General features: G+C 42.5%; 2 protein-coding genes across 3 annotated transcripts in view; one reads left to right on the forward strand and one right to left on the reverse strand.

The window, feature by feature from the left end:
• The window catches only part of LIFR (LIF receptor subunit alpha), a 69,781-nt gene extending 66,779 nt beyond the window's left edge, over nt 1–3,002 (forward strand). Inside the window, exon 20 of the mRNA XM_058564202.1 lies at nt 318–3,002. Coding sequence (XP_058420185.1) covers nt 318–941 — 624 coding nt within the window. The 3' untranslated portion in view covers nt 942–3,002. The remainder of the gene's footprint in view (nt 1–317) is intronic.
• Nucleotides 3,003–17,276: 14,274 nt separating this feature from the next.
• Nucleotides 17,277–26,159, reverse strand: part of EGFLAM (EGF like, fibronectin type III and laminin G domains) — a 175,849-nt gene continuing 166,966 nt past the window's right edge. For both annotated transcript variants that reach the window (XM_058564203.1, XM_058564204.1), the window contains 3 exons: nt 24,387–24,470; nt 19,283–19,386; nt 17,277–18,467 (listed from right to left, as the gene is read on the reverse strand). In XM_058564203.1, coding sequence (XP_058420186.1) covers nt 18,313–18,467; nt 19,283–19,386; nt 24,387–24,470 — 343 coding nt within the window. In that variant the 3' untranslated portion in view covers nt 17,277–18,312. The remainder of the gene's footprint in view (nt 18,468–19,282; nt 19,387–24,386; nt 24,471–26,159) is intronic.

The raw sequence follows: 26,159 nt of genomic DNA on the forward strand, positions 1-26,159 counted from the left end.
ATGAAAAGTTTTTAATATGCAGATGTCATCATAAGTAAAATGTATTGAGTAAATAGCAATAACATCTGCTGAATTTGTGACATTATTAATTTTAAATTGTACCATGCGTGCTCTTTTTTCCACTACTATTAATAGCAAGGAAAATATCAATATATAGAAAAAATAGTAGCTTTGCTCTAGTATGCACTGCAGAATAGTAGAGACAAGTTTTTACAAGCAGATGTGAAAAAAACATAAAACAATGCCCCTTTTTGTAGGAAGGGCATTGCAGCGGCTTTTAGTGCTATCCTTAATCATTATTTTAAAATTATTTCTAGGGAAACAGTGCTCTTAAAACATTGGAAATGAATCCTTGCACCCCAAATAATGTTGAGGTTCTGGAAACTCGATCAGCAGTTCCTAAAATAGAAGATACAGAGATAATTTCTCCAGTGGCTGAGCGTCCAGAAGACAGCTCTGACGCAGAACCTGAAAACCACGTGGTTGTGTCCTATTGCCCACCAGTCATTGAGGAAGAAATACCCAACCCGGGAGCAGATGAAGCCGGAGGGGCCTCACAGGTCATTTACATTGACATCCAGTCCATGTATCAGCCTCAAGCAAGACCAGAGGAAGAACAAGAAGACGACCCTGTAGGGGGGGCAGGCTATAAGCCACAAATGCACCTCCCTGTCGCTCCTACTGTAGAAGATCTAGCTGCAGATGACGACTTAGATAAAACTGCAGGTTACAGACCTCAGGCAAATGTAAATACTTGGAACTTAGTATCTCCAGACTCTCCTAGGTCCACAGACAGCAACAGTGAAATTGTCTCTTTTGGAAGCCCGTGCTCCATTAACTCCCGACAATTTTTGATTCCTCCTAAAGATGAAGACTCTCCCAAATCGAATGGAGGAGGGTGGTCCTTTACAAACTTTTTTCAGAACAAACCAAACGATTAACAGTGTCACGCTGTCACTTCAGTCTGCCATCTCAATAAGCTCTCATTGCTAGTGTTGCTGCGTCAGCACTGGGCGTCTTGGAGGGATCCTGTGAAGTATTGTTAGTGAGGTGGACTTCACTGCGCGCAAGTTACGCTAAAAGTGTTAGTGTGCTTTCAATGTAGTCTAAAAGCCAAAGTAGAGTAACTAAGAAATTCCAGCCACACAACTCAAGATTCAAGCTGTTTGTGATTTGAGCTGAAGAATTCTCACGTGCTCTACCTTTAAGAAGCATTTCAAGGCTAATACCGTCTAGTCCGTACATGGAAAGCAAATCCCACAGAAACCGTATTCTGTTAACCTGTTGTTAATGGTTTTCTCATATGTGTACTTTATGGAATCGCAAGCAGATTTGCAGGCAAGGGAGGAAAATGTCATAGTAACAGCTGATGTTTATTGACCTGACATTTGCTCCATTCTAGATGAAAACCAAGCACAGATTTTAAAACTTCACATTATTCTCCTCTATCCACAGCATTTACAAAAATTAATATAATTTTTAATGTAGCGACATCTGTTTAGTGTTTTGTTTGATAAAGTGTGCTATTCCTGTACCTACTGTATAATGGTTATCAAACAGTTTTCTCAGGGGTTCAAACTCGGAAAACAAGCGTGACACTGACCGCCCACATCAGAATCGTGCTTTCTTGCTTTGGTGGGTTTTTCAAACCGTTCCATTTTTTTTTTTAGCTTTTATGCTAGCTTCCCTTATCGCATTTGGTTGCCCTGATATTTAAAACTTAAATTTCTAAGACTATAGATCAAAGTTTTTAAAAACTCCGGGTTTTTTTTTTTTTTGTGATGTAGTGTCAGTTTTATAAGTATATGAGCAAATTCAATATTATTCATAAACACGTGATTCCAATGGTTTACTATTTGAGATGACTACTAAGCAATATCTAGTGGCGTTAGCCATCCATGTGGTTCTGATTGGCTCCAGTTCCTCCTGAGAAGGCCATGCCCTGAGCCCTAGTCGCTCAGGCAGCGATGATGTTTGACACCTCATAGCAAGTGTTCCTCCTGATCGTGTGTCTTAGCATTTCCTCCCTCTTAAATGATCATCAGTCTGGACTATTTGATCCAGTCCTCAAATTTTTAAATATAAAACTAAAAACATAATACTTCCTACAGGAACAATTACTCAAGGGCTATTTTGTATGAAATGTCATGAAATTGACCTGACTCAATAGGCATACCTATGTTAGAGGGCCAGCAGTTACTTTGTGAGCCGTCTACAGACGTGTGTCTTCACACCATCCTCTGCTCACCCTTGGTTTTCATAAGCGATGTCTAGAATGAATGTGGTTCTCAGGAAAGCAAAATGAAAAACTAAAAATGCATCTTATATTTTCCCTGCCCTCGTGTTGTCTATGTGTTTTGTCTTTTGATAGTTAAGGCAAAAGTACTTAAATTTTAAATATTTGAATAAGTCAAGATATGCCTGTTTTTTATCATCTGAGGTTCTGTAATGTATTTGCACATAATGGATCAGTTATTCTTTTTCTAGCTCATGATGTATCTTTATAAAAATCGTGTTGTGGGAAAAAGCCACAAGGTGACAAGGGACAAAATCTATTTAGGTACTCTGTTTATGAATCCTGATTTTGACTGCTAGAATTCAGCTAAATTCCTGAGCTTCATGATATATGGACATGTGGAATGAAGTGGAATTAATTATGTACACACACAGTATATTAAAACTATATAAGAGCTCATAGAGATTTTCAGCAGTGGAAAATGAATCAGACCAGAGCCATCCCTAACAGAGCTTGCTCTGCCTTCTTATTTCTCCTCTTGGGCTCCTTCTCTTAGCTTCCACCCCAGACGCTCAGACCTGGGGCTGCCTTTTCTCCCTGCCAAAGCTTGTCGTTACCATACCCCTCTTGCCCCCAGCTCATGCCTCATTCCCTGTTGAAATCTACAGATCCTGTACTTCATCTCTTGAGGATAAGTGTTGGCGGAGGTAGAAGTTTATTGGTCTAAACTACACTAACAAGATAATGGGAAAAGGCCAGACAACATTTGAATATATACACGTTTGAATTCTGTCACCAGTATATATGCATTTCACCTGTAACCATCTGGATCCAGTGCCCTTTCTAACCCATATAACGACTCATTTGTTTAGCTAATGGTAACTATTACTGGGACTCTTGAGTCCTTCCACTCTGTCTAAAACTTCACTGCTTTTCCTGTATGCAAAAGGTTCAGAGTACCACTCACCTGTCCTCTGCCCCTGGAGTTCTATACACAGTGATCGCTAAGTTCATGGGAAGCTGAGTGAAGCTCTGTTAGACTGGGCAAGCTCCTTATAACTTGCTGTACGCTTAGAAGAATGTAGTTTAGGTCTGAGGCCAAAGCAGGTTTCCTTGTCTTTCCCCATTGAATTGAAGACACCCAGACCCACTCTACAGGTTGGAAGTTATTACCTGGGCAGGTGGGTGCAGCCTTAACACAGGGAGAGAGGAGGGAGTGGTGGAGAGAGAGGACATCCTTTGTCATATATGCGGTTGTTTGTGGCACTGGAGACACATAAATGTGCACTGTTTGTCAATGGCGGGACCATGCACGAGTGTGAAAGGTGGTCTAATAGTGGCCATGCTCTGTCCAGTCATATTAGCTCCTCTCCCTGGGGGATGGGTAACTAAAGGCTAGTTAGATGGGAGGCTAGATGTGTTCCCTCCAGCTCTTCCTGACTGGGAAAACAATAGGGAAATCCCTCTTTCCTCAACTAAGGCCCAATCATTGGTTAGAAAATTCTAAATGTCTGAACTAGAATTATCTTCCATTATGTTGAATAATACTGCATATAGACACATTTTCACATCTCTTATAACCCAATTCACTTGGAAGCCAATTTTAAATCAAGCTTCCTTTGTGAGGAATGGAGATTCTGGTGGTCATTATGACTGCATTTCTCTTATGGGTGGCCCTCGTAAGTAAACAATATTTAATATAAAAATATTCTTAGAAGATTTAGCTAGGCTTTTGACATTAGATAGACCTTGTACATTATGTATTGCATGGAGTAGTACCCATATACAATTGAAATCATCAGTGTGTTCAACCTGTAGAAGCCTGGATTTGAGACTGTGGCCTGAGTATCCGGATAGTTGGCATGTGTTTACGTGCTTAGGTGATGGAGGTGCTGTGTTCCTGCACCTTAGACCGAGAAGCAACCCTTCCTGGGAAAGTTTAAGGGCGGAAGTATCAGCCTCATTTTCCATACCAGCATTACCTTCACGGCTCATGGATCTGAAGGATTGCATTTAGAACATCTAGTCCTCTTGCATTCTCAGAAACTGTGGTAAAAGTCACATTCTTAAAATTTCATGCAAGTTGTATTCTTGTTGGAAAACAGTCCCGTCATTTCTTAATTGTCTTCATACCGTCCATATTTAAAGAACATTACAGTCCTTTCTGTATTTGAATAATTAGATGTAGTTTAGTGAAGGAGACTAAGGAACATTTTCTTCCAAAGAGAATTTGAAATCAATTTTATGGTATTTTGAAATTAAAGTACTCCCTAACATGTCGATATTCAGAAAATGTTATCTCAAATTTTTCTACTACTCAGACACATAATCTCATACAACTTTTTGTTTGTTTGTTTAATGTAATTTTTGCTGTTTTGGTTTGAACCATGTTAAAATTTGTATATCTTTTATAAAATCTTTTTTCTTATTTTGAAAGCATTAAATTGGGCATCTCAAGAGTAAAATGTGGGATCACTGGTTAATTACAGAGACTAGGCACATAGCGGAAGTTCAGTGAGTAATTTTTTATTGACTGAGTTCCATCCCAGAGTGTGCAGATTCAACAGTTTTCCTGGAAGGTGGACTCTATCAAGATCTAGCTTGTGTAGATCTGAGACTATTGCCTCGAAGATTCAATTCTGCTCTAGAAGTGGCTCCCCGGTGAAAGTGAAAACTTGGGCAAGACTCATGCAAAAGCATTGCTAGATATTGTATTTCTCCCTAATTTTATGTGTTCATAGTTTCTTTGTATTTGATGGGTATACAACTTGGGACATTTTTGTACCAGCTAGCATGTGTTCTGGCAAACCAACAACACATTGACTTGTAAACTTAATTGATTAATATAAGCACTCATTTTCTTGATAAAGTATTTCTTCAGAGCATTTATTTTAAACTGGTATTTCCTGCTGAAACCAAGTTTCATGGTACCGTGCCCATCTTATCTTTTATATCCAGAAGAAAATTTTTCACAGAACAAAATGATTTGGGGCCAAACTTAACTGGAAATGCATCTTTTAGACATGACCTTAGAATATCACTGGAAATTACTTGGTTTGAGTTTGGTCTATTTATATCTTCATGGATTATGTACCAGGGCTATTAATAATATTTAAATCTATTATTTGGCTAGGGTGGTGAGATTTTTTGTTTTCAATTAGTGTTTTTGTCTTAACTAGTACATGATCATATTCATGCTAGTTATAATACAAATGAACTATTTTAATGCCAGTATGAAGGATTAAGAACAATATTCAATTAATTGATATGTCAGGCTTTATTGTGTGTGGTAAAATTTCAGGGGGTGTGATTTGATCTAGAATATATCCAAATCCTTGCAATTATGTTGAATTATGACAGGATTCTATTATTTTTAACCACGAGTAGTGCTTGTTTCTCTCTATATTAGGAACGTCAATATTTTGGATTTTAACTATCCAGGTTATAAACAGAATTTACCTATACAAGACAAATTCTAACTGTGCAACATTTTTATGAAAATTAAAAGTAGTATTTTAAGAGGGAAACCCTCTGAATGTTTTTATATGCAAGTGCCTGGCTGCAGAACCGTAGAAACAATGAATTCAGAGGCTCTTAAATAAGTAAACTATGACTGATTGAATATTAACCAAATACAAAGCAGTAATAACTTACATTACTTTTTGGTTGCTATAACTAAATACCGTAAAAACCAAGAGTCATGAAGAGGAAAAACAAAAAGTGTTTAATTGACATGGAAATTGATTTTTATTACATTTGCATATATTTTCTAAGATTGCCTTTACAGTAGCCAATTAGAAGTGAAAACAAAACACTAGCATAGACCTTATGCTGCACTTGGCCCCAAATACTTGGTACAATTGAGTGAATGGCTCACTTAAATGTATTGAATTTCCTTATACATTTAAAATGTACTTCCTTTTAGAATTAACCCATTTTAAATGGGTAACTTTCAGTTTCTGAACTTACTATTTTTCCTAAGCATTCCAGTGGTGCATTATAAAAGATCTAAAGATTTCCAGGTGGTAATACAATTTTCATTAAAACATGAACACATTAACTGTTAGGTTTAACATTAGTATTAATATTTTTACAGTCGATCATAGAAAACAATACTGAATAATGATATTCATAAAAATTCTTTTCAAATATTCTGTCCCCAGTTTGATTCCAAATACTTCTCTCTATTATTTATGATATATCTTTCTATTTAAGTTTTTGTTTCCAACATAATATTTAGGAAAAATGCAAATACGTTATAATTGAAGACAACACAAAAAAAGAAACCCTATTCAGTTCATTGTTGTGGAAAGATAGGTATCATATGATACCCTGGGATTTGTTTTATCCTATTATTTTTTCATAAAGGAGCATGGCTTTTTCTTAAATATGTCTCAATTTGGAATTGCTTGAAAAAGATTGGCCTAGATAGAAAGACATCCTAAATTTGGGATGGTACCACTTAAACAGTATGTCTCAAGCTAAAATCATTTTAAAATACTCAACTTTCCTAGTTTGAATGTGTTACCTTTTCTTCTCTTTCATTTGCTGGCCATAAGTCAGAGGTCCTTATAATGCTAGGAAATTATCATTTTTTACTTTCAAAATTGCATTATAGTGAATTACTGTTTACAAAATACACATACTGTGAACAGATTTAAGTTTTTGTCTTTTATAAGGTTGTTTGTAGAATGAGTGTTTTTTTAAAGGGGATGTTATATGTTAAATAGTTTCCGTTTTTTATAAATACTAGTAACTGTTTACTAATTTTTGTTTGGTCAGGTGTGTGCAAATGTAGCTGAAAGATAGGGAGAAACTGCAGATCTGAAACTGTTCCTTTTTTCATTTCTTGAAATGTTACCACTACAGACTTTTTTTTTTAACCTTAATGATCAGTTGTGATGTTCTCTACCTAAAATCATGCTTAACCGTATAAGGAAACCTTTAAATATACAGATACAGAAAGTAAACTCTATAGATTGCAGTATATTTGTATAATTCATTCTGATTCACAGAATTCTAAGTTTAATGTGGAATAAAACAACTCCACTGACAGAGATGACAACTGAAGTATTTTTCTGCCCTATGAAACTTTGGAGATCATGTTGCTGTTAAAATGGAAAATTTGGACATTTTATATCATCATATAATTTCAGAATTTAGTTTCCATATCTTTTGGAAAACATGGTTATAGCAAGAACATAGAATATAAGTAACCTATTACTAAGACTCCTAAAATGTAAAACTAGTATGCTTGGCTGTTAACTCTAAAGATGTTACTTATGTTTGTTTTTAAAACATGCATGTATTTAACAATTTTATCATAGTATTGTCATGGAAAAAAATAAATATATTTTCTTACAACTTACACTGACAGATTTGGGCATTATTTTTTCTTCCTGTTTTAAGCACTCAGGAAAAGTGGCTTCTGCTTTGTTGTTAATATTTTTGGTTCTATCTCATAAGAATTACAGTGGTTATGAAGCAGTCACATAGTGCTATAACTAAATTTTTAATATTTTAATAGATTGCTATATCGTTGTTATAACCTTCCATATGTTCCATTAAATCTATATTTACCAGAGAAGTTAGCATAAAAATAACCAAATAGAATCCAACATTATAAAATAAATACTAAATAAATACTGGTCCTTAAAGAATGGTTTTTAATTTATTTCCTCTGAAGATAACCTAAACATTTCTGGAGATTCTAGGAATATATCAAAATTTTATTTCAAGTTATTGAATTTGGAAGTAGAGTCATTGATTCAGCAAAACTTCAGTAGTTTTGAAGTGATTGTGAATAGAATTTCATAGGGGGAGAAATTAGGCCTTTAGTCAGATGTACCCTTTGCTTACCCAGAATAACAACTGACATATGAATGGGCCTAGATTCAAGAGAAATTGTAGACCAATTTTAAATTAACTGTGAAACACATGTTAGTATTTAAGTACAAGAAACGAGCTCATACATATGGTCTGTCCTTTAGGGAGATCTCAGTGCATAACTTGTTTCCCAGATGGTGAATTCTTTGAGCCAAAACATATAGCGCCATCAACCCCAGGAACTTGGAAAAGATCAAAAAGAGAGGAATGATGTAATTATTAGGGGAAAGAAAGGATAGAGATGTATGAATAATCATTTTTTTAATGTATAGCATTCAACATCACACTAAAATGTTGGTTTCCAAACTCAAATTCTTTACAAAAGAGCTGTATAAGACTCAGTTTGGAATGGCCTATAAATTTGATCCATTATCCTTCCCTTGGAGTGACTGACAGTAAAATTGAATTAAAAGTATTTATTCAGTCTGCAAGAACCAGCAAAGTTGAAGTAACAGATCTTAAACTGATTTGGGATTCAATTGGAGATGGTTTTATCCCAGAGTGATTAGTCACAGATTAAAGAGACAAGAAAAACTTTAGGGGATGATTTTGATAAAAACTGTTAAGTGGAAATCATGTTGAAATGAGGGCAGCCGCAGTGAGTATCGAGCTGCTCATAATTATCCATCTCTAAACGTTTGAAAGATGAGAAAGAATGTCATCTCAGCTCAAACATGACTCTTTTTTCCCCTCATGCCCCCAGCCACCTTTATCACTGCTGCAGAACTGTGTCTTCACTCTAGCCTGAGCCGTCCGAGGCAGGAACCAGTCTGTTTATCTTCCCATCTCTAGGGGCACTTGGACACATCCCTCCCTCACGTTGTCCTTGGAGTTGATGCGCGAGTCAGGAAGCCTTCAAGAAGCAGAGCGTTGAGAACTCGTGGACCCTTCTAGTCCCAAATTGCCCAATTACCAGTGCAGACAACACACACCCTTCAGAAATGTTCCTGGAGTCGAAGTTTCTCAATTACCATTTGTGGCTCCGCTCCTTTCCTGTGGTGGCTGATGTAGGTTTCACGCCCTGGGCAGTTGCTGCTTTGCAGGAGCCGCGCAGACCTGGCCCCGGGCCCGTTTCACCACTTCCTTCCTGGGCAACCTTGGAGAAGTTATTCAACCTCTCCTTCTCCTCCACTCTACACTGTGGGTCTTGATAACCTACCTCTGCAAAACTGTTGTGAGTTCCAGATGGTGTACAGAATGCCCCCGAAGGAGTAGATGTTGGATTGTTACACGTGTCTCTACCTCTTGAGAAACCTCGGGAACACCTCAGACTTGCTGAGCAGCACCTTCAAGGTGTAAATGCCTTAGAACTGGTTTAGGTGCCCCTTAGATTACGTCTCTCGGTTACCCGGAGAAGAGTTAACACTGCAAAAGACCTGCTAGATGAACCACAGGATCTCTTAACATGTGATCCAAAGCTGTAGTCTTTCCCTTTCTTCACTTGAGTAACTTCTGTCCTCGGGCCTCGGTTTAAGCGTTGCTGGCTCAGAGAAGTCTTTTCCAGTGTCCTAGGACCCTAGTCATTTGCCTTCCCAGCACCCCAACCTGTCCGCAGCACCAAGCACAATCCTAATACTTTTCTTGGTAACAAGAATTGAACAGCGTCTCAGTTGCCGCTGCCTCCACTGAGGTTAGCATAGTATCTACTACATCGCAAGTGCTTGATGAATACTCTTTAAATTGTGCCTTGAAAAAAGATAAAAGAGTTTTAACCTGTTTCCCTGGATGTTAAAAATACGTTATTTTACAGAGAGGTGATCCGCCTGTGAATAGTCTCCAACTACGAAAAGAGGGGAGTCCTGTCAGACTTGCACGCCTTGGAGAGGAATGGAGGCTTCCTGTGAGGGCCTGGGGCAGCTCCCTACCCAGGTCTGGGCCATCAGGCTTTCTTCATGGTAGGTGCTCAAGTATGTGTTGAATGCAGCTCCTCTCTGTTCTCCCTGGAAGGAAATTAGCCTTCACCCTCTTATCTCTTTGAAACAGCAGATAGGAGATAAACGGGCTTTGTCTAAAGTGACAACAGGTTAGAGCCCTTCTCCTACCCACTGGCCACCCCCCCCCACCTCCTCCCCACTTTGAAATTTATTTCATTCTCTCTGGGTTAGGTTGTCTGTATCCTTCCAAGTGACAATTTGCATGACCAAGTGATCCATGCTTATCTCCACCTCTCTTCCCCCAGTTGCGGATCTGCTTCTCTAGGAGACAATCCTTGCCGACCTCTCAGGCATTTACTGTGTGGATACGTAAGCTCTGGTACATTCTGCAGGCTGCACTGGGCTCTAGTCTCCCACTCCACCCCAAAGTAACACATATCTCTTCTCTATATCCAAAACTTTCTTCTCTCAGGCCAGTTGTCCCCAAAGAGCTGGGCCCATGGGTCTAGGCTCCTCCAAGCTTACAGCCTTTTACAATCGGAGAGGAGAGAGCACACTTCCTCCCAACTCCAGGTAAGGATTCTGATTGGCCTGGCCTGTGTCACGTGCCCCTCCCTGGTCCAGTCATGTAGCCAGACAGAGGTTCTATTCAAAGGCCACTTTCACAAGAACCACATATTTAGAGTTGGAGGAGGACTAGTCCCCCAAAAGAAGGAAGGTGATATTCTGAGTGGACAAATAATATTCACTACAAGTTCACTGAAGAAAAACTAGAAAATAGATAAAAAGAAAAAAAACACACACAATCTTTTTATGCAGCATTAGCTATTTTTGACATTTTACTTTTTATCCTTTTAGACATTTTTCCTTTGTGAACATGTGTGTATATATATTTACACATATTTTCATATACATGGATATATGCATATATGTGCATATGTATATAGAAAGGTTATATTGTATATTCTATTTTGGAACTTGATTCTTGAACATGTTTTGAAAATCTTGTCATATCAATAGAATATTTATATGGCATTATTCTTTCATGGATACATAAAATTCCAATGTACGGATGAATTATTTAAATTCTGTAATCTGGACATTTATATTGTTGATACTTTTCATTAAATAATGGATGACTTGGAACATCAGCAAAGATGTTTGGCATTGATTTGATTGGGACTAAGGAACAACACTTGTATTTCACACTAGGCACCATGGGTACATTATGCTTTGAGCACTCCCAAACCAACTTTTTTATGCCATAAAATGTGGTCTTTTACTACTAACTGACTAAAGAAGATTTTGACCTAATGAAGAGTTCTACTGCTTACATGCCATTTCCTCTAAGGTGATGGGGTGGCCAGCAGGAGCTCAGAGGAGGGGATGCTCAGGGCTCATGCTGGGTGGCCATTGGAAAAGGCAGCTGCCTGGCTCAATTTCCTCAGGCCCCAGGGCACCCACACCATCAACTGAACTCCATCCTGGGCCCCTAGTCATTGGTAAAGGGTCCCTGGACCCAAAGGAACAGGATTTTCAGGAACTATAATTAGAGATTTTGAAATATTTTTATGCTGTCTGAGGATAGAAGTCCCCTTCTCTTAGGAGTCTGTTTGACTCATTGTTTGGGGAAGTAGCAGACCGTGGCACATTCTTTAGATGGGAGAGCACATGACATAAAGTGCATTTTAACAAAATGAATCTGGTTTCTGGTGAAGTATTGTCTGGAGGTGGGAGAGCCTGGGAGTTAGAGTTGATGAGAGTTGAGGTGGGCAGAGTTCTAAGATGGCCCCCAAGGTTCTTGGCCCCACACCCGCTACAATCCCATCCCTTGGAGGGTGGGCCTGACCTGTGAATATGGTGAAATGTCACTCCTATGATTAGGTTACTCATCAGTTGACTTCGTGTTAATAAAAATGAAGAGGCGCCTGCTTCTTCAAAGCCAGCAGGAGACCATCTTTCGGAAAGGCCCAGTTCCTCTTGTAAGAGCTCTCCCAATTAGGTTAGGTCCACCATGGACAATCTCCAAGGAAGAGGACTTGAGCCTCCTGTGACACCACAGCCCTGGCTAACACTGATTTGAGGAACAGAGTCTTCTCTGGCCTTTGTATTCCCACCAGCCTCTCATCCAGGGGTTACTTCACACATAGCAAGTCCTCAGTGAATGTTCGTGAGTGCCCATGGGGGGAGCGCTACAGCAATGCTTGTGAGGACCCAGAAAATCATTTTAAATCCCCCCCTCCATCCTAACAACCCCAAAGCCTCCAAACATACTCCGAGGGCTTCAGGCTTCCAGGCCAGAGGCAGTCATGTTACCGTGAATGAGGCCTCAACACTGGGCAAATCATTTCACCTCCCAGCCCTGTCTGAGGGGCTGGACCAGGCGATCACCCAGCTTCTTTCATTTCTGAGTTGTAGAAATGTGGCCTGGACAACCAGTGGGCACTTTTCCTGCTCTATTTGACAATGCCCCCCATTTCACACCCACCCTCCCCACAGTTGCCCTTTGAACCCTAAGTTCAGGGACAACATGGAATGTCTGCAGCCAGGCCAGGAGGTCACCATGCAGCAGGCCTCATAGCCCTACACCCGTCTCCTCCACAGCTCTCTTGTTCTGACAGTCCCTTTAGTCTGCCTCTGCTTTCCTTATGCCAATTTCCTAACAGGGCTTTCTGCAGCTAATCCCTTGGCCTGGTGCCGGTTACTTTTGTTTCTAAATGAATGTAGATGAGCAAATTCCCTGAGCTTCCCTGGCCTTCCTTCTCAGAGACATTCCAATCCAAGTCCTCTTTTAGCCAAGCTGGAGCTGCAGCCCATTAGTACAGGGCTGTCCAAGGAGGCCGTAGCCTCAGGCTGGGCTCTTGCTTGGAGGTAGGCAGCTGGGACCTTAGGGAAGGCCATACCACATGTTTGGAGATTTCTGTGCCTCTGTGAATCATTTCGATCTTAAGCAAATTGGAGAAACAAAGACAAGTAGAAAAGCAACGACTTCATCCCAAATGCTGAGACACAGTGTTCCTCTCGGGTCTTTCCAGGAAAAGACAAATGCTCCTGGAGGCCATGCACTTTCTAGGACAAAGATGTCTTAGCAAGAGCAGGCAGGAAAAGGAGGAGAGGTAGGACGTTTTCTCTGCTGCCTCCCTGCTCTTCAGTTCTGGGCTTGGCCAGGGCTAGGCAGGGGCCCAGGGGGAGCACACTGCTGCTTGGAAATAGCTTGCAACAACTCCCCTGAGTTCTGGAGGTTATTTGTGAAGGAGAAGGCAAAGAGAGAAGAGAAAAGACTTCAAACTCAGACCTCATTGCCTGTTAAGGGGCCCTGAATCCCACTCCGGTGGAGTGGCTCTGGTTTCTGCTTTCAGATTTGTTAAACCCAGGGTCCTTGCAATAGGAGAACTTTGGAATAGGGCAGACTTGGAGCTGTGACGAGAAACTGGCAAGCAGACACTAGGGGACTGGCCTCTGCCCAAATCCCCCTCACTCACAAGACTATGCTGCCAATGACAGCTAACCCGAGGTAGCCCCAGAATGCCACTGGACAATCCTGGGGTCCTTGGGCAGACCACTTCTGACTGAAGGGGCAGGAAAGTTCCACAGTGAAGCATCACGGTTGTGTCCTTGTGGTAGGGGCATGGGGAAGTCACCCCGTCCCTCTGGCCAGCTTCTGTCTTCTTGAGTCAAATGGGCCGTGCCCATCTCTCTGGCCGACATCAAAGGAGGGCTTTTTTAAGATCAAATATGTGAACATTCTTTGAACGTGACTTGAAGCGCAGTTACTCACAGGGGCTATCCCAGAAGCCAGACCATGGTGCTGAATTGGATTAGTCATTTCACTGCCTGAATACAGCCACCTGCAAGCTGGAACTTCCTAATAGCCCATCACTTCCACCAAGACCCACCAGCTCGAAGGCCCTCAGACCTCGTACCTCATCACCTCACAACGGCTGAGGCAGGCAGCTCATATCTCCCTTCTGTGTTTAGTGTGTGCTCTAGAAATACCCAGTCAGGATGCAGTTGAAGGACCCACATTCTCCATCTTGGGAAACAGCTATGTGGGAACGGGCCGAAGCAGCCCTTATTTTGGATTCTGATTCTGTGCTGGCAGCTCTGTCTCCTCTGGGCTCCTTCAGGGTGATAGTCCTGGAGCCCGTCTTTCCTGCCTTTGATAAGCTAATCACACACCCTTCTCAGCTGAGGGTCTGGGCTGTTGCAGGGCACACCCATACTCCCACCTCCATATTCAAGGGCAGCTACTGTGTGTTCTTGGACTGGGCCGGAGCTGGAAGAGGCAAGGAAGGGAATGGGATGCAGCTAATGCTGTGTCCAGGCCCCTCTCCTAAAGGATTAATTGTCTTCCCACTTGGAGCTGGAATTCTCCGCCTTTATTTTCCCCAGCAGCTGGGCCTCTGCAGGCTGCCCCTTGGCGCTTCCCTCCCAGGGAAGAACAGTCTTCTGGGGAAGGTGGTTGGCTGTCAGAGCTGTGAGAGGGGCTGGGAGCCCCTCCTACTCTCTATTCTTCTTTTGGGAACTTGCAGTGCTAAAAACAAGCTTTCTGAGAACCAAATTTTTGGGGTTAAAGGTGAAAAATGCAGCGTTTCCTCCAAGTGGAAAGCACTCGGCCTGCCAGCTCTAGACATGTTTCTGAGATCCTTCTTGCGAGAGGGAGAAGAGGTGGGCGGTGGAGGGAAGGCGACAAGGGAAGTCAGAAGGAAAGCATCAGTTACTTTGAACCAAGGGCAGTGTATGGAAATGGAGGGCCTGTTTGTATTGGAGCGGGCCTGGAGACTGCGACAGGGCTGGGTCCCGAAATGTAAAGCAAATAAGAGGGCAGGAGAGCAGGGCAGCATTCAGAGTGGTGCCTGACAGGCTGGGGTCATCAAACTGCCGCTTCACAGGGTTCTGGGGCAGTGTGGGGACAAAGAAGACCCCATAGGCCTTCCTGAGAGAAACCCCACCACTGGGCTTAGAGGAAACATATGGGGTTGTGAAAGTTTTAATAGGAAAAGCAAGAACACGCCGTTCCTTCACCCCACCCCTAGCCATCCTTTCTTAGAACACATGGGGAGTTCTGGGGAATTTTCTCAGATCCTGATTGTGGGACAAAAGCTTTTCAGGAACCCATGCTTCATGATATCCTTCCTGGGCAGGACAGGGATTGCGTTAACCTCCGAGCTCCCTGGCTACTCCTCAAACCTCTCTCTGGAGCCAAGAGCCCAGCCAGCTTCTCCGACATGCCTCTCAACAGAGCCGCTACCCAAAAGCCATGGCACAGATCCCATCCCCCTGCTAGTCCCTCCTCCTCAGAATAACAACACGGCTGCCAACTGTCCGGCAACAGGTGGAAGAATGAGGGAGAACAAGGGTGCCACAGGCGAGGCTGCAGGAGGGTCAAATCCTGCCCCATCGGGCCTGGCCTGGCTGGGCCAGTCCCTGAGAACTTCACAGAACCCGTCCCCAAGCCCAAGGGTCCCTGCAGAAGAACTATCGTCAGGGCCCACCTCATCCCTGTTGTGCCACTTCTCTCAACAGCATCTGACTTGCTGTGGTGGGTTGATTGCATGAATGGCCCTGATTTTTCACCCTTCCTGAATCCATGCTCTTTTCCAGGTGACCTAATAGTTCCTCTTACTATGGAGGTGCAGTCTATTACTCCATCTCTTTAATGAATTTCTTCATCTCTTGGCAGTTCCAAACCCAGCCTGCATTAAGCCTTATGCCTTTACTCTAGTGCTCTTGCCCTCCTCCATCGTCACATGAAGAGCATGTCAGCCTAGCCCAGTGGTCCCAGGAGGAGGATGAGAGCCACATGGAGCAGACTCCAGTCACCTCACCATCCCAGCCAAGGCCGTCCTAAATTAGCCAATCCCTATACACGTGAACAAGTCCAGCTGAGACCAGAAGAACCACCTAGTCAAGCCCAGCCAAGATCAGCAGAGCTGCCAAGCCAACCCCTCAAGGCGTGGAAGCAATAACTACTTATTGCGGTATGCCACTGAGGTTTTGTGGTTGGTTGTCACGCGGCATTATTATGGCAACAGATAGCAGATACACTTAGAGAGAAAGCTGGGGGACCCACAAATCCAGGCCGAGCTCTTCTCAGCTCTCTTGTCCATCTGAAAACAGGTCTAATCCCTCAGCTTCAGGACAAAGTTTTTATCCTCACAACCACCTCTGCTATAAACTGATCCCACATCTGATTTTTGTCCACGGAAAGGGTGAAAGAGCCTTGCTCCTTGCTTGGAATATTCTGTCTCTTACCCTCTTCTCCTACCCTGAGCCTCCCCTGTGATCAGCTCCTCTCCGGTTCCCCGACTCTGCTGCTCTGAATCCATCATGGTGTCACCCCTCCCCTTCTAGCCCCTTCTGCATCCCACCTAAAGGAAAGCAGTTCAGAATCCTCATCAACTTCAACATACACTCCCAGGCCCCCATCCCCGGGTCACTGCATTTTTCTCTGGATAACACTTATATGGAACAATAGTTCATCTACAAGACAACTCTTCTGGCTTCAGCTCAGCTGGATATTTTGCTAAAATCACAATGACTTTTTTTTGGCTGGAGGCAACTGATTCAAAATGTGCTATGAAAGCAACTCCATTATACCTCGGGAACCACTGGCCCTAGCAGTCTCTAAAGAAAAGGTGTTGATGTGAGGTGGTTGGGAGGTGGAAAACCTACTCTCTACCATGTGGCTTTCTCCAAAGTGTACTCACAAGGTGACATATGTAGAAGAAGATGAATTATTATTGCTGTTATTGTTGTTATTGCCGTTATTTCTAGTAGGAAGGATCCTGGTCATCAAAGGGTCCCACAGACAGGAAGCAGAAGGTTGAAGCACAAAGTGAATGTCTCCAGCTTATTTATTCATTTTTTAGAATTCTTAATGTACCTAAAACTGTGCTTTGCACAAAGCTCAAAGTCTTCGCTGAATAAATGCCGCACAAACAAGAGCAGAGTCATGAGTGGGACTAATTATAGGCTCTTGTGTGAGTTGGATCGTATTTCCCTCCTCTTTGAGGGCAGCGTTCATCTCATCCTTCCCTTAGCAAGTCCTGCCGTGGGGATCTGCCAGTGAGCCAGCTGTCTCCAGGGTCACACACGTGAACAGCAAAGGGGCACAGCGGATGGCTCAAAAGGAAGCAGCCCTTCTTCTCTGGTTCTTGCCCAGATGTTCAGGCCATGCTGAGGCCACCCCCAGCACAGCCTTAGTGTCTATTTCTGGACATGGCCTCTGCAAGGATCAGTAACACCTCCACAAATGAATGACTGACTAACTAAATGAATGAGTTCTAGCCTTCTTCATCTTCTTTATTCAAGTTTACTACAGACACTCCCCTGTCTTAAAACAAAAATGACAGTGACCCACCCCAGTAACACATGTGCCTTTTAATCTGCTTATTTTGGAAGCTTCATATTCATCTCCTAGAGCCATCAACATTTACAGAAAAAGAATGGTCATCTCTCTAAGGTGCCCACCCCAAATTACCTACCCCATTCCACTGATGCCACAAAGGGCCTGAACAAGTCTCATCTGGGAGAAAATTTTTAGGAAGTGTGCAAAGAATTCAGGGTCGTCCACCCAAACTTGCAAAAGTATACTGTGTGGACAACCTGCAGCTATAAAAATATACACATACAAAAGGACAGCTACAAAATCAGGGCGTCCATTTTCTTAGATTTGCATTATAAAAAGTGGGGACTTCTCATTAAAGGTCAACTTTAGGGGGGCAGGATTATGATTATGATTCTATGTCTAGTCTCCCCTCTTCCTTATTTTCATGGAATCATCAGAGCACATTGAACCAGCCAGTGAGGCGTGGAAGGGGTTAATCCTAATAATTCATGGGCCAAGGTGGGAAATTCTAAGTTTAAGGTCACACAGTCATTCCGTTGTCAGTAAGTGTGTCATGAGTCAGGGAAGGAGAAAAGTATTTTAATGCTGCCCTTTGGGTCTCTCTCTCTTTTTTTTTCCTTTCTTTTTTTATGCACTATGAATCACACCATAGTCATTGAGCTACAGCAGACAGGCTCTGGAATTTGCATTGATGTGTGATCTCTGGCAGCCACTACACATTCAATGGACAAAGTCCGATGCTGCTACACAGAGTATTCCATTGGGTTTGGCCCACAGAGTGTCAGCAGGAAAGGCCACACGGGACTCCTATCTTGGTTCTGGTTTCTCATCAGGGTGTACTTTCTCCTTGATGAGAGGAAACACACCTGGTCCCCGTGCCTCTGTGTATGGCATCAGGCAGGGTCTCCGGGCCCCCAGGATTCTCAGGATAGAAGGCTCTGTCCCTTGGGCAAGGCCAGCTGGTGTTACTTGGCTCCACAAGTGTTGATGTTTTTCCCATCCACGGCATCTTCCACAAGGGAAATGTGGTAATCGGTGGACAGGGTGAAATGAGAGATGCAGCCCACGAGGCCTCGCATGTACTGCCTGTTAGTATGCAGAGCAATTTCCTTCATTCCACCTGCCAGGAAGCAAGAGGGAGATGGGGTGAGCCAAAGGGGAGAATGTCTCTTTAGGACACTTGAGTTTCTATTGACCAAGGGGTCCTTTGGCTGATAGGACCAGTGATGGCTGCGAGTCCCTCAGACTTCTCAGTACATCGCATCTGTCTTAAATTATAATTATCCTTGAAGGAACAGGTTAACTTTGATCAATTTGATACACAACCAGAGGCTACAAATCCCCACATTATGTGTGTGATTTCTGACCCTACTGACCACTTAAAACCAAAAAGGATCTGGTAAATTTTGAAATGTTGTGTAATGTCAACAAAATGTAATATGTAGTTAGAGGCGATGTCATCTTAAACCAAAAGGAATACACTGATGTTGAATGCTTTCAATTAAGTTAATTTTTAGAAGATATCATAGGGATAGAGATATCTTTTTATGTTTATGTGTCTGCACTAGCAGGTTCTAAGCTATTTACAGAAATACCACTCATTCTAATTCTGAGAGAGGCCAGAAAGACGGATCCTCCTTCCTCAGGGAGAATTCGTGGAGCTATATTTAGCGGGTTCCTGTTCTATAAACAAGAAAAGCATGGTTTTCCTGGTGGATCAGTCCAAAGCACAAAAGCATCTAAGTGCTTCCTGCCCCCTCAGCCATGAGTCAGAAGTTCAGAAAATGAAAGAATAGAGTATCTGGAGAGCTTCCTGATGTCCAAGTATTTGACTGTTCCAGGGAAGTACACGGCTTTGGGGAGCTCAAGCATGAAAAACGGAGGACTAACAAGAAAAAGCATTGTATAATTTAGATTTGGTCAACGGTCACTTACCCACATACAGAGCTCCATTGATGTTGAGCTGCCTCATCATGCCAGGTGATTTGCCTGTTCTGGCCCCATAGTCATCCACAGTTATCTTTCCCGATTGGCCATCCCTGTGAAAACCACCACCATTTATGGAGCTTCATTCAATCGTTCATTCATTTCAATAAAAATGTATTAAATACCTACTGTGCACCAGGCACTACGCTGAATGATGGAGCTGGAAAAATGAAAAAAAAATAACAAACAAATTCCTGGCCTGCAGGAGTTTATGGTCTACTGAGGCAGACAAAAAATCAAATTGTAAATGACAACACAGTGTCACCACGCTACGGCAGAAGAATGCTGGAGTGCTGTGGAATTACACAGGAGGAGGACGGAGGGTCAGAGAAAGCTTCTCAAAGGAGATTCTGTTTGAGAGGAGTTTTGAAGGCAGAGTGGGTCAAGTGAAGGAGAAGGCTAAGGCAAACAGGAAGTGGCAATGGCAAAGAGAGAAAAGACAAGAGGATTGGTATAGACTGAGCATAGAGAATTCTGGAGGTGGGAGTAGGGTGGTGAAAGATGAAGCCAGAAACAGATGGTGAAGGGCATAATGAGCTTAGTTAGAATTTATCCTGAAGGTGAGAGGGAACCAGAGAAGAACTTTAAGGTGAGGCGTGGTGGTGACATGGTGACACATAGTGAATTTGGATGTTACTCCAGGCACAATGGGAAGCCAATGAAGCAGTTTTCATAGGCAGGTGGTTACTCTAGGGGAGGACAAAGAAGGGCTTAGAAGTTTCTCAAGGACCCACTTGGAGAACAGTGGCGTGGAGGTGTTTCTCTGTGGCAAGGGCTTTGTAATTTTTTTTTTTTTTGCTGAGAAAGATCAGCCCTGAGCTAACATCTGTGCCAATCTTTTACTTTATATATGGGTCGCTGCCACAGCGTGGCTGACAAGTGTAGGTCCGTGCCCGGGATCCAAACCTGCAAACCCGGGCCGCTGAAGCGGAATGTGCTGAACTTAACCACTACGCCACTAGGCCGGCCCTGAGGGCTTTGGTTTCCAAAACTATCCAGCCCCAGGAACCTTCTTCAAAAAAGTACATCTGATTCTATAGCTATTGGAGTATTCCAACCCATGCACACTTTTGTTTTTAATGAGTCTCTTAATGTTCCTTTTTTCATAGCAAACTTCTTGTTTCTTGGATTAATAACCTCTCTCTGATGATATTAATGTTAAATCATTTTTTCATTCATAGTCTCTGTTTCCTCCAAGTTGTTTTGTTCTGTCTATTTGTTCTGATACCCATCTTTTATATTGGAGACTTTTTTCAAATGCCTAGTGATCCCTGACGGCCACTTCATAGTTCAGTTTTGAGCACTAAAAAGCAGATTAGAAGCTCTGTGTGCAGGATGGGTTTTGTTGACTGTGGCTTCATAGTGCTGTGATCTAGCTCAATCATTTCCTTGGGGACATCCGAATTTTCTACTCTCCCTACTGAGGGGTATAGGCTTGGCTGCCAGCATTCTGAATCTCAATGGGGGAAGAATTATGGGGTTCTTAATATTCAACATATGAACTTGGACATAGTCCCCAATGTTAATTTACACAGGATATGGTAGTCCAGTATTTAGTTAAACTTAGTATCTCCCACTCCAGAGACCCCCATTTCACTTTCTCCAGAGACTTGACTTCCATTACTTTTCCATGGGTAGGGAAAGGGTAGTGTGCCAGCTATACGAAGTAGTGAAGTAATTACTTGAGTTCTAATTCGTCAAGTAAATTTTTTAAACCAATCTTCCTGCTTTTAGCCCCTCATTCACCTTCCAGAGGTTCCTGACTCCACCTCTTTTTTGGGGGGGGGTACAATGATATAAATGTGGTTGCCTGGGCCTCACGTCTTGATAGCAACTCTTCTAGCAGCTCACTTTGGAAATATTTCTCCTGTTCTGTCCTCACCCTCAAGACCACACACTGCCTCCCCATTTTGGATAAGCTTTTTTAGAATCACATACCTGAATGCTGTGCTGGACAAGGCCCTCAATAGCTTTCCTTGTCTGCCCTGCCTTTTTTTTTCCCTATTATTCTAAAAAATTTCTATTTTTCCCCACTTTATTTCATCAATTCTAAGAATTTTCCACTTTTTATATCTCTGAAATGTAGGATATAGGAAATAGGATATAGGAATAGGATATAACTTATAATCAATGGCATCTTAGATGTGAAAAAACCTAGTATCACTTTCTAACATAGTAAGTAATGTAGTTCTTCACTTATTGTCTATTGCCTCCCCTTAGTATGCAAGACCATCAAGGCAAGGATGCTGGTACTATTCAATGATGTATCTCATGTGTGTGGAACAGTATATGGCTCACAGTAGTAGATGAATGAACAAGCAAATTTGTGGAGCTTCAACGTCCTCATCTTAAATGGGAAAAAATATGCCCATTTTCCAAGGCTATTGTGGAGATCAGAGACTACGCAGGCAAAGCACAGAGCATGGTACCTGATACATAGAGTGGTAGAGGAGTGTGTTATTATTGTTATTGACTTCATCATCATTCTCATCTACAAAATGAAGATTATAAAACTTAAGTTGCTGTGCATATTAACTGAGATGAAGTATGTAAAGTACCTGGCATCCTGAAGATGCTTAATAAATGAGGATTTGCTTTCTCTTTTCTGCTAGGATTAATGCCTGCAAGACCAGGGTTATTCAGAGCAAGGCAATGTACAAAGTAGGGCTCCCCTTGGAGATTTCCTCTTCATCGATTCCCCTATCCCTGACCCTGGAGCCTGCTGCAGAGAATTAAGGTATCTATCCAACTCTTCTTGCCATAGTTTATATCCATGGCCTTGACCCAGCCCCTGCTTAGATCTGTTGTACCATCCTTTCTAAGCCTGTCTGCTCCTCTGGAACACAACTCACAGTATCTGCTTGAATCCTCCCATCTATCCAGTTCCTGGTCTCAGTTCCTCTGTTCAGCCCCCACTGCAATCTTTTTTTTTTTTTTTTTTTTTGGTGAGGAAGCTGGGCCCTGAGCTAACATCTGCCAATCCTCCTCTTTTTGCTGAGGAAGATCGGCCCTGGGCTAACATCCATGCCCATCTTCCTCCACTTTATATGGGACGCCGCCACAGCATGGCTTGACAAGTGGTGTGTCGGTGCGCGCCCAGGATCTGAACCAGCGAACCCCGGGCCGCCGCAGCGGAGCACACGCACTTAACCGCTTGTGCCACCGGGCTGGCCCCCCCACCCCACTGCAATCTAAGACCCACTAGGAGAGATATCAATGATGACAATAGTAAGAGCCACATCTGCTAAACCATTCTCATGGTGCCAAGCTTGATGCCCTGACATCTAAAGTTCTTCTGGTGGAATATACCCTGTCTTATTCTTCTAAAACACCTGAAATCCTAGCTTGGGTGGGCTGCATCAAGGGGTGGGATGGAAACAGCTTTGATCTAAAAGTCTAATCTTGACTCTGCCTACAAACCATTGTATAGTCTTGGGAAAGTCACTTAACATCTGTTTCCTTAGATATCTAGGAAGTGCCTGGAATCCCCACCAATGTGTATCTCGATGTGCATAATCAAACCACAGCAATTTTGAGGGTTTAAAAATCCTTCCACAATGTCTGAGTGTTCTACCAAGCGTCTCTATTCAAGAAAATTGAGAACAGGTGTTCCCTGATGTTCGCAGATGGGAGTTATAAGGATCAAGTGTGGTCAAGCATTTCATATTCTTTTGGCTCTTTCTGAGACAGCCCTTTAATAGATGAGTAAGAGAGAGAAATGAAGAACTTAGAAGCCACATAGTTTGGGGTATCTTGGAGTTGAGTTGAACTATGAACATTTTAACTTATATTAGAGTATATTTGAGATCAAGGCTGTAAATATTCACTATGGGAAGACATTTCTTTTTTCAACAAATCAGAGTTGGGGCTTCATCAAAATCACTATCTGCCTCAAGGGCTTTCTTGGCCACCTGGGAAGCTGATGGGCACAGATCTGCCTCTGTATCCTCACACAACCTTTTGGGTATTAAGGCAGGCACAGTGGACAGGAAGGTGGGGTCCAGCAAGGCTACTCCCACCACGGCCTGTGTGTGAACTGAGTAGGAAACTGACCATGGTAGCCCCATCTTTCCCAAGCCTCACTCATGTCCTCACCCACTGACCTCCCCAGAAAGGGCTATGGTAAATTCTAAGGGAACCCAAACCAAAGATTCTGTTCAGCTCATCTCCCAGAAACTTATCTAACATGGCAGGATTGACATTTCTTTATACAGCTAAGTTCGAGCCTGCTATTCAGTTTCTCAAAATATATCATTAGGAATATGGACATAGGTGGTAAACCTATAATTTTAAGGGAATGATTCACCCAAAGTTAATCAAAAGTCAGGGTAGTGGCGTCTGTGAGAGAGGAGATATGTAATTGGCACAGGGTACACACAGCTTCTAGGGTTCAGGTAATGTAACGTCAAAAAAAAAGGGCAATTGCCTACGTAATGAGATTTGAAGCATTCCTCAAAGTCCACATGCCCTGATATCGTATCTCACTAGAGAGATCTAGATCTCACTAGATAGTGGAGCCCTCTTCCAGTTTAGCCATCAAAAAATTCTTTCTTGGGGCTGGCCCAGTGCTGTAGTGGTTCGGTTCACGTGCTCCACTGCAGTGGCCCAGGGTTTACAGGTTCGGATCCCGGGCAAGAACCTATGCCCCACTCGTCAAGCCATGCTGTAGCGGCGTCCCATACACAAAACAGAGGAAGACTGGTACAGATGTGAGCTCAGGGACAATCTTCCTCAAGCAAAAAGAGGAAGATTGGCAATGGATGTTAGCTCAGGGTGAATCCTCCTCACCAAAACAAAAAAAGAAAAAAAAAAATTCTTTCTCCAGAAGGTGGCTGTTGAGTGAAGATTTGAGAATTCAGCTTCTCTGATCTGTCAGAGTTTGTGAAGAACACAGGTGGGAGTTGGTAGCAAAATGCTCTGAATGACCCAGATCAGCAGTATTGGGAGCCAGGCAAGGTTGGGGAACAGGACAGTGGGACTACAGGGAATTGGAGAGCATACTCCACCTCTGCTGAGCTCCTGCTCTGTCTCACGTTGTGTGGTAGGTACTCACCTAACAGCCTTGACTCGGTGCCACCGACCATCATTGAAGGAGCCGTTCACCATGATGGATGCCACACCACTGCCCAGATTGTAGCTAAAGGCATCAGAGAAGACCAAGGAAGAGAACAGAATAAAGCACTGAGGCACAGGGAGACAGTCCTCCACAAATGCTTCTCATTGCAAAAGTTCTTTGGAACTCAAAATATAGATTCCTTAACTCAAAACAAAACAATGTTATAAAAGGCATTAGGTTTCCAGGATAGGCCATGAATGATAGGTCTTTTAAATTTTTAATTGTGGTAAAATATACATAACAAAATTCACCATCTTAACTATTTTTAAGTGTACAGTTCAGTAGCGTTAAGTACTTTCACATTGTTATACAAGCAATCTCCAGAACTCTTTATCTTGCAAAACTGAAACTCTGTATCCCGTAAACAACTCCACATTCCCTTATCCCCAGCCCCAGCAACCACCACTCTACTTTCTGTCTCTATGAATCTGACTACTCTAGGTACCTCAGATACGTAGAATCATACAGCATTTCTCTCTTTGTGACTGGCTTATTTCACTTAGCATAGTGTCCTCAAGGATGATTATTTTTAAGCACTATGTATAGAAGCATCATTACTATAGGATCAGGAACAAGAAGGGCTTTATTATTTGTAATATGTTGTACTAGGTTGAATAGTGTCCCCTCAAAATTCATGTGAACCCAGAACCCCAGAATGTGACCTTATTTGGAAATAGGGTTTTTGCAGATGTAATTAGTTAAGGTGAAGTCATATGGATTAGGGTGACCCTAAATCCAATATGACTGGTGTCCTTATAAAAAGAGGAAATTTGGACACAGAGACAGAGACACATAGGGAAGAATGCCATATGAAGATGAAGGCAGGGATTGAAGTGATGCCTCTACAAGCCAAGGAACACCAAGGATTGCCAACAACCACCAGGACCTAGGAGAGAGGCACAGAACAGATTCGCCCTCAGAGCCCCCAGAAGGAACCCACTTGGCCAAAACCTGCACATTGGACTCCTAGGCTCCAGAACTGTGAGAAAAGAAATTTCTATTGTTTTAAGTCATCCAATTTGTGTTTTGTTATGGCAGCCCCTGGAAACTAATACATGTGTTTTCACTTTTTAAAAAACAAAACAGAACATTGCAGAGTAGGCCGAGCCCCAAAGAGATTAAAGGAATTTGCCTAAAATCCCAAAGCTAATGTACAGGACTTGAATTTGGCATCTTATCTTTCCCTCCCCTCATTTTACTCTGATACCAGGTCACTCAGCAGCTGTCTATTTTCTATTTCAGTTTACAGACACCCTGATACCCTAAGGGTATCAGAAGACATACACATGTTGTTTACCAGAGAGAAATATCCCTCTTAGTCAGTGTTCATTCAATTATTCTAATTTAATTCAATTCAACAAATATTTAGTGAGTGACTACTCTAGGTCAGGCACTGGGCCAACGGCCTAGACCTCCCCTTGATAATATAATAAAGCCAATGTAATCATGCTTTTGAAGGAAAAACTGCTCCACCCAGGACAGTTCTCTCCTCATCTTTTAAGAGGACATGTCTCTCCTTTACCTCATTGGCCAAGAAATGGGAATGCCAAGAGGAAACCTGGATTAGCTACTGAGCTCTTGCACTCAGTCTGGGAAAAGAGCAAGAATAGAAAACGCTGGGCTTTCCCCAGGGAAAGCACTATGGGTCCTTTCTTTGATAATGGAGGCTCAAAGAAGTCACACAGCCCATCGACATTTAACCAAAAATAG

This window comes from Diceros bicornis, chromosome 20, assembly GCF_020826845.1.
Source record: "Diceros bicornis minor isolate mBicDic1 chromosome 20, mDicBic1.mat.cur, whole genome shotgun sequence".
Classification (NCBI taxonomy): Eukaryota; Metazoa; Chordata; class Mammalia; order Perissodactyla; family Rhinocerotidae; genus Diceros; species Diceros bicornis.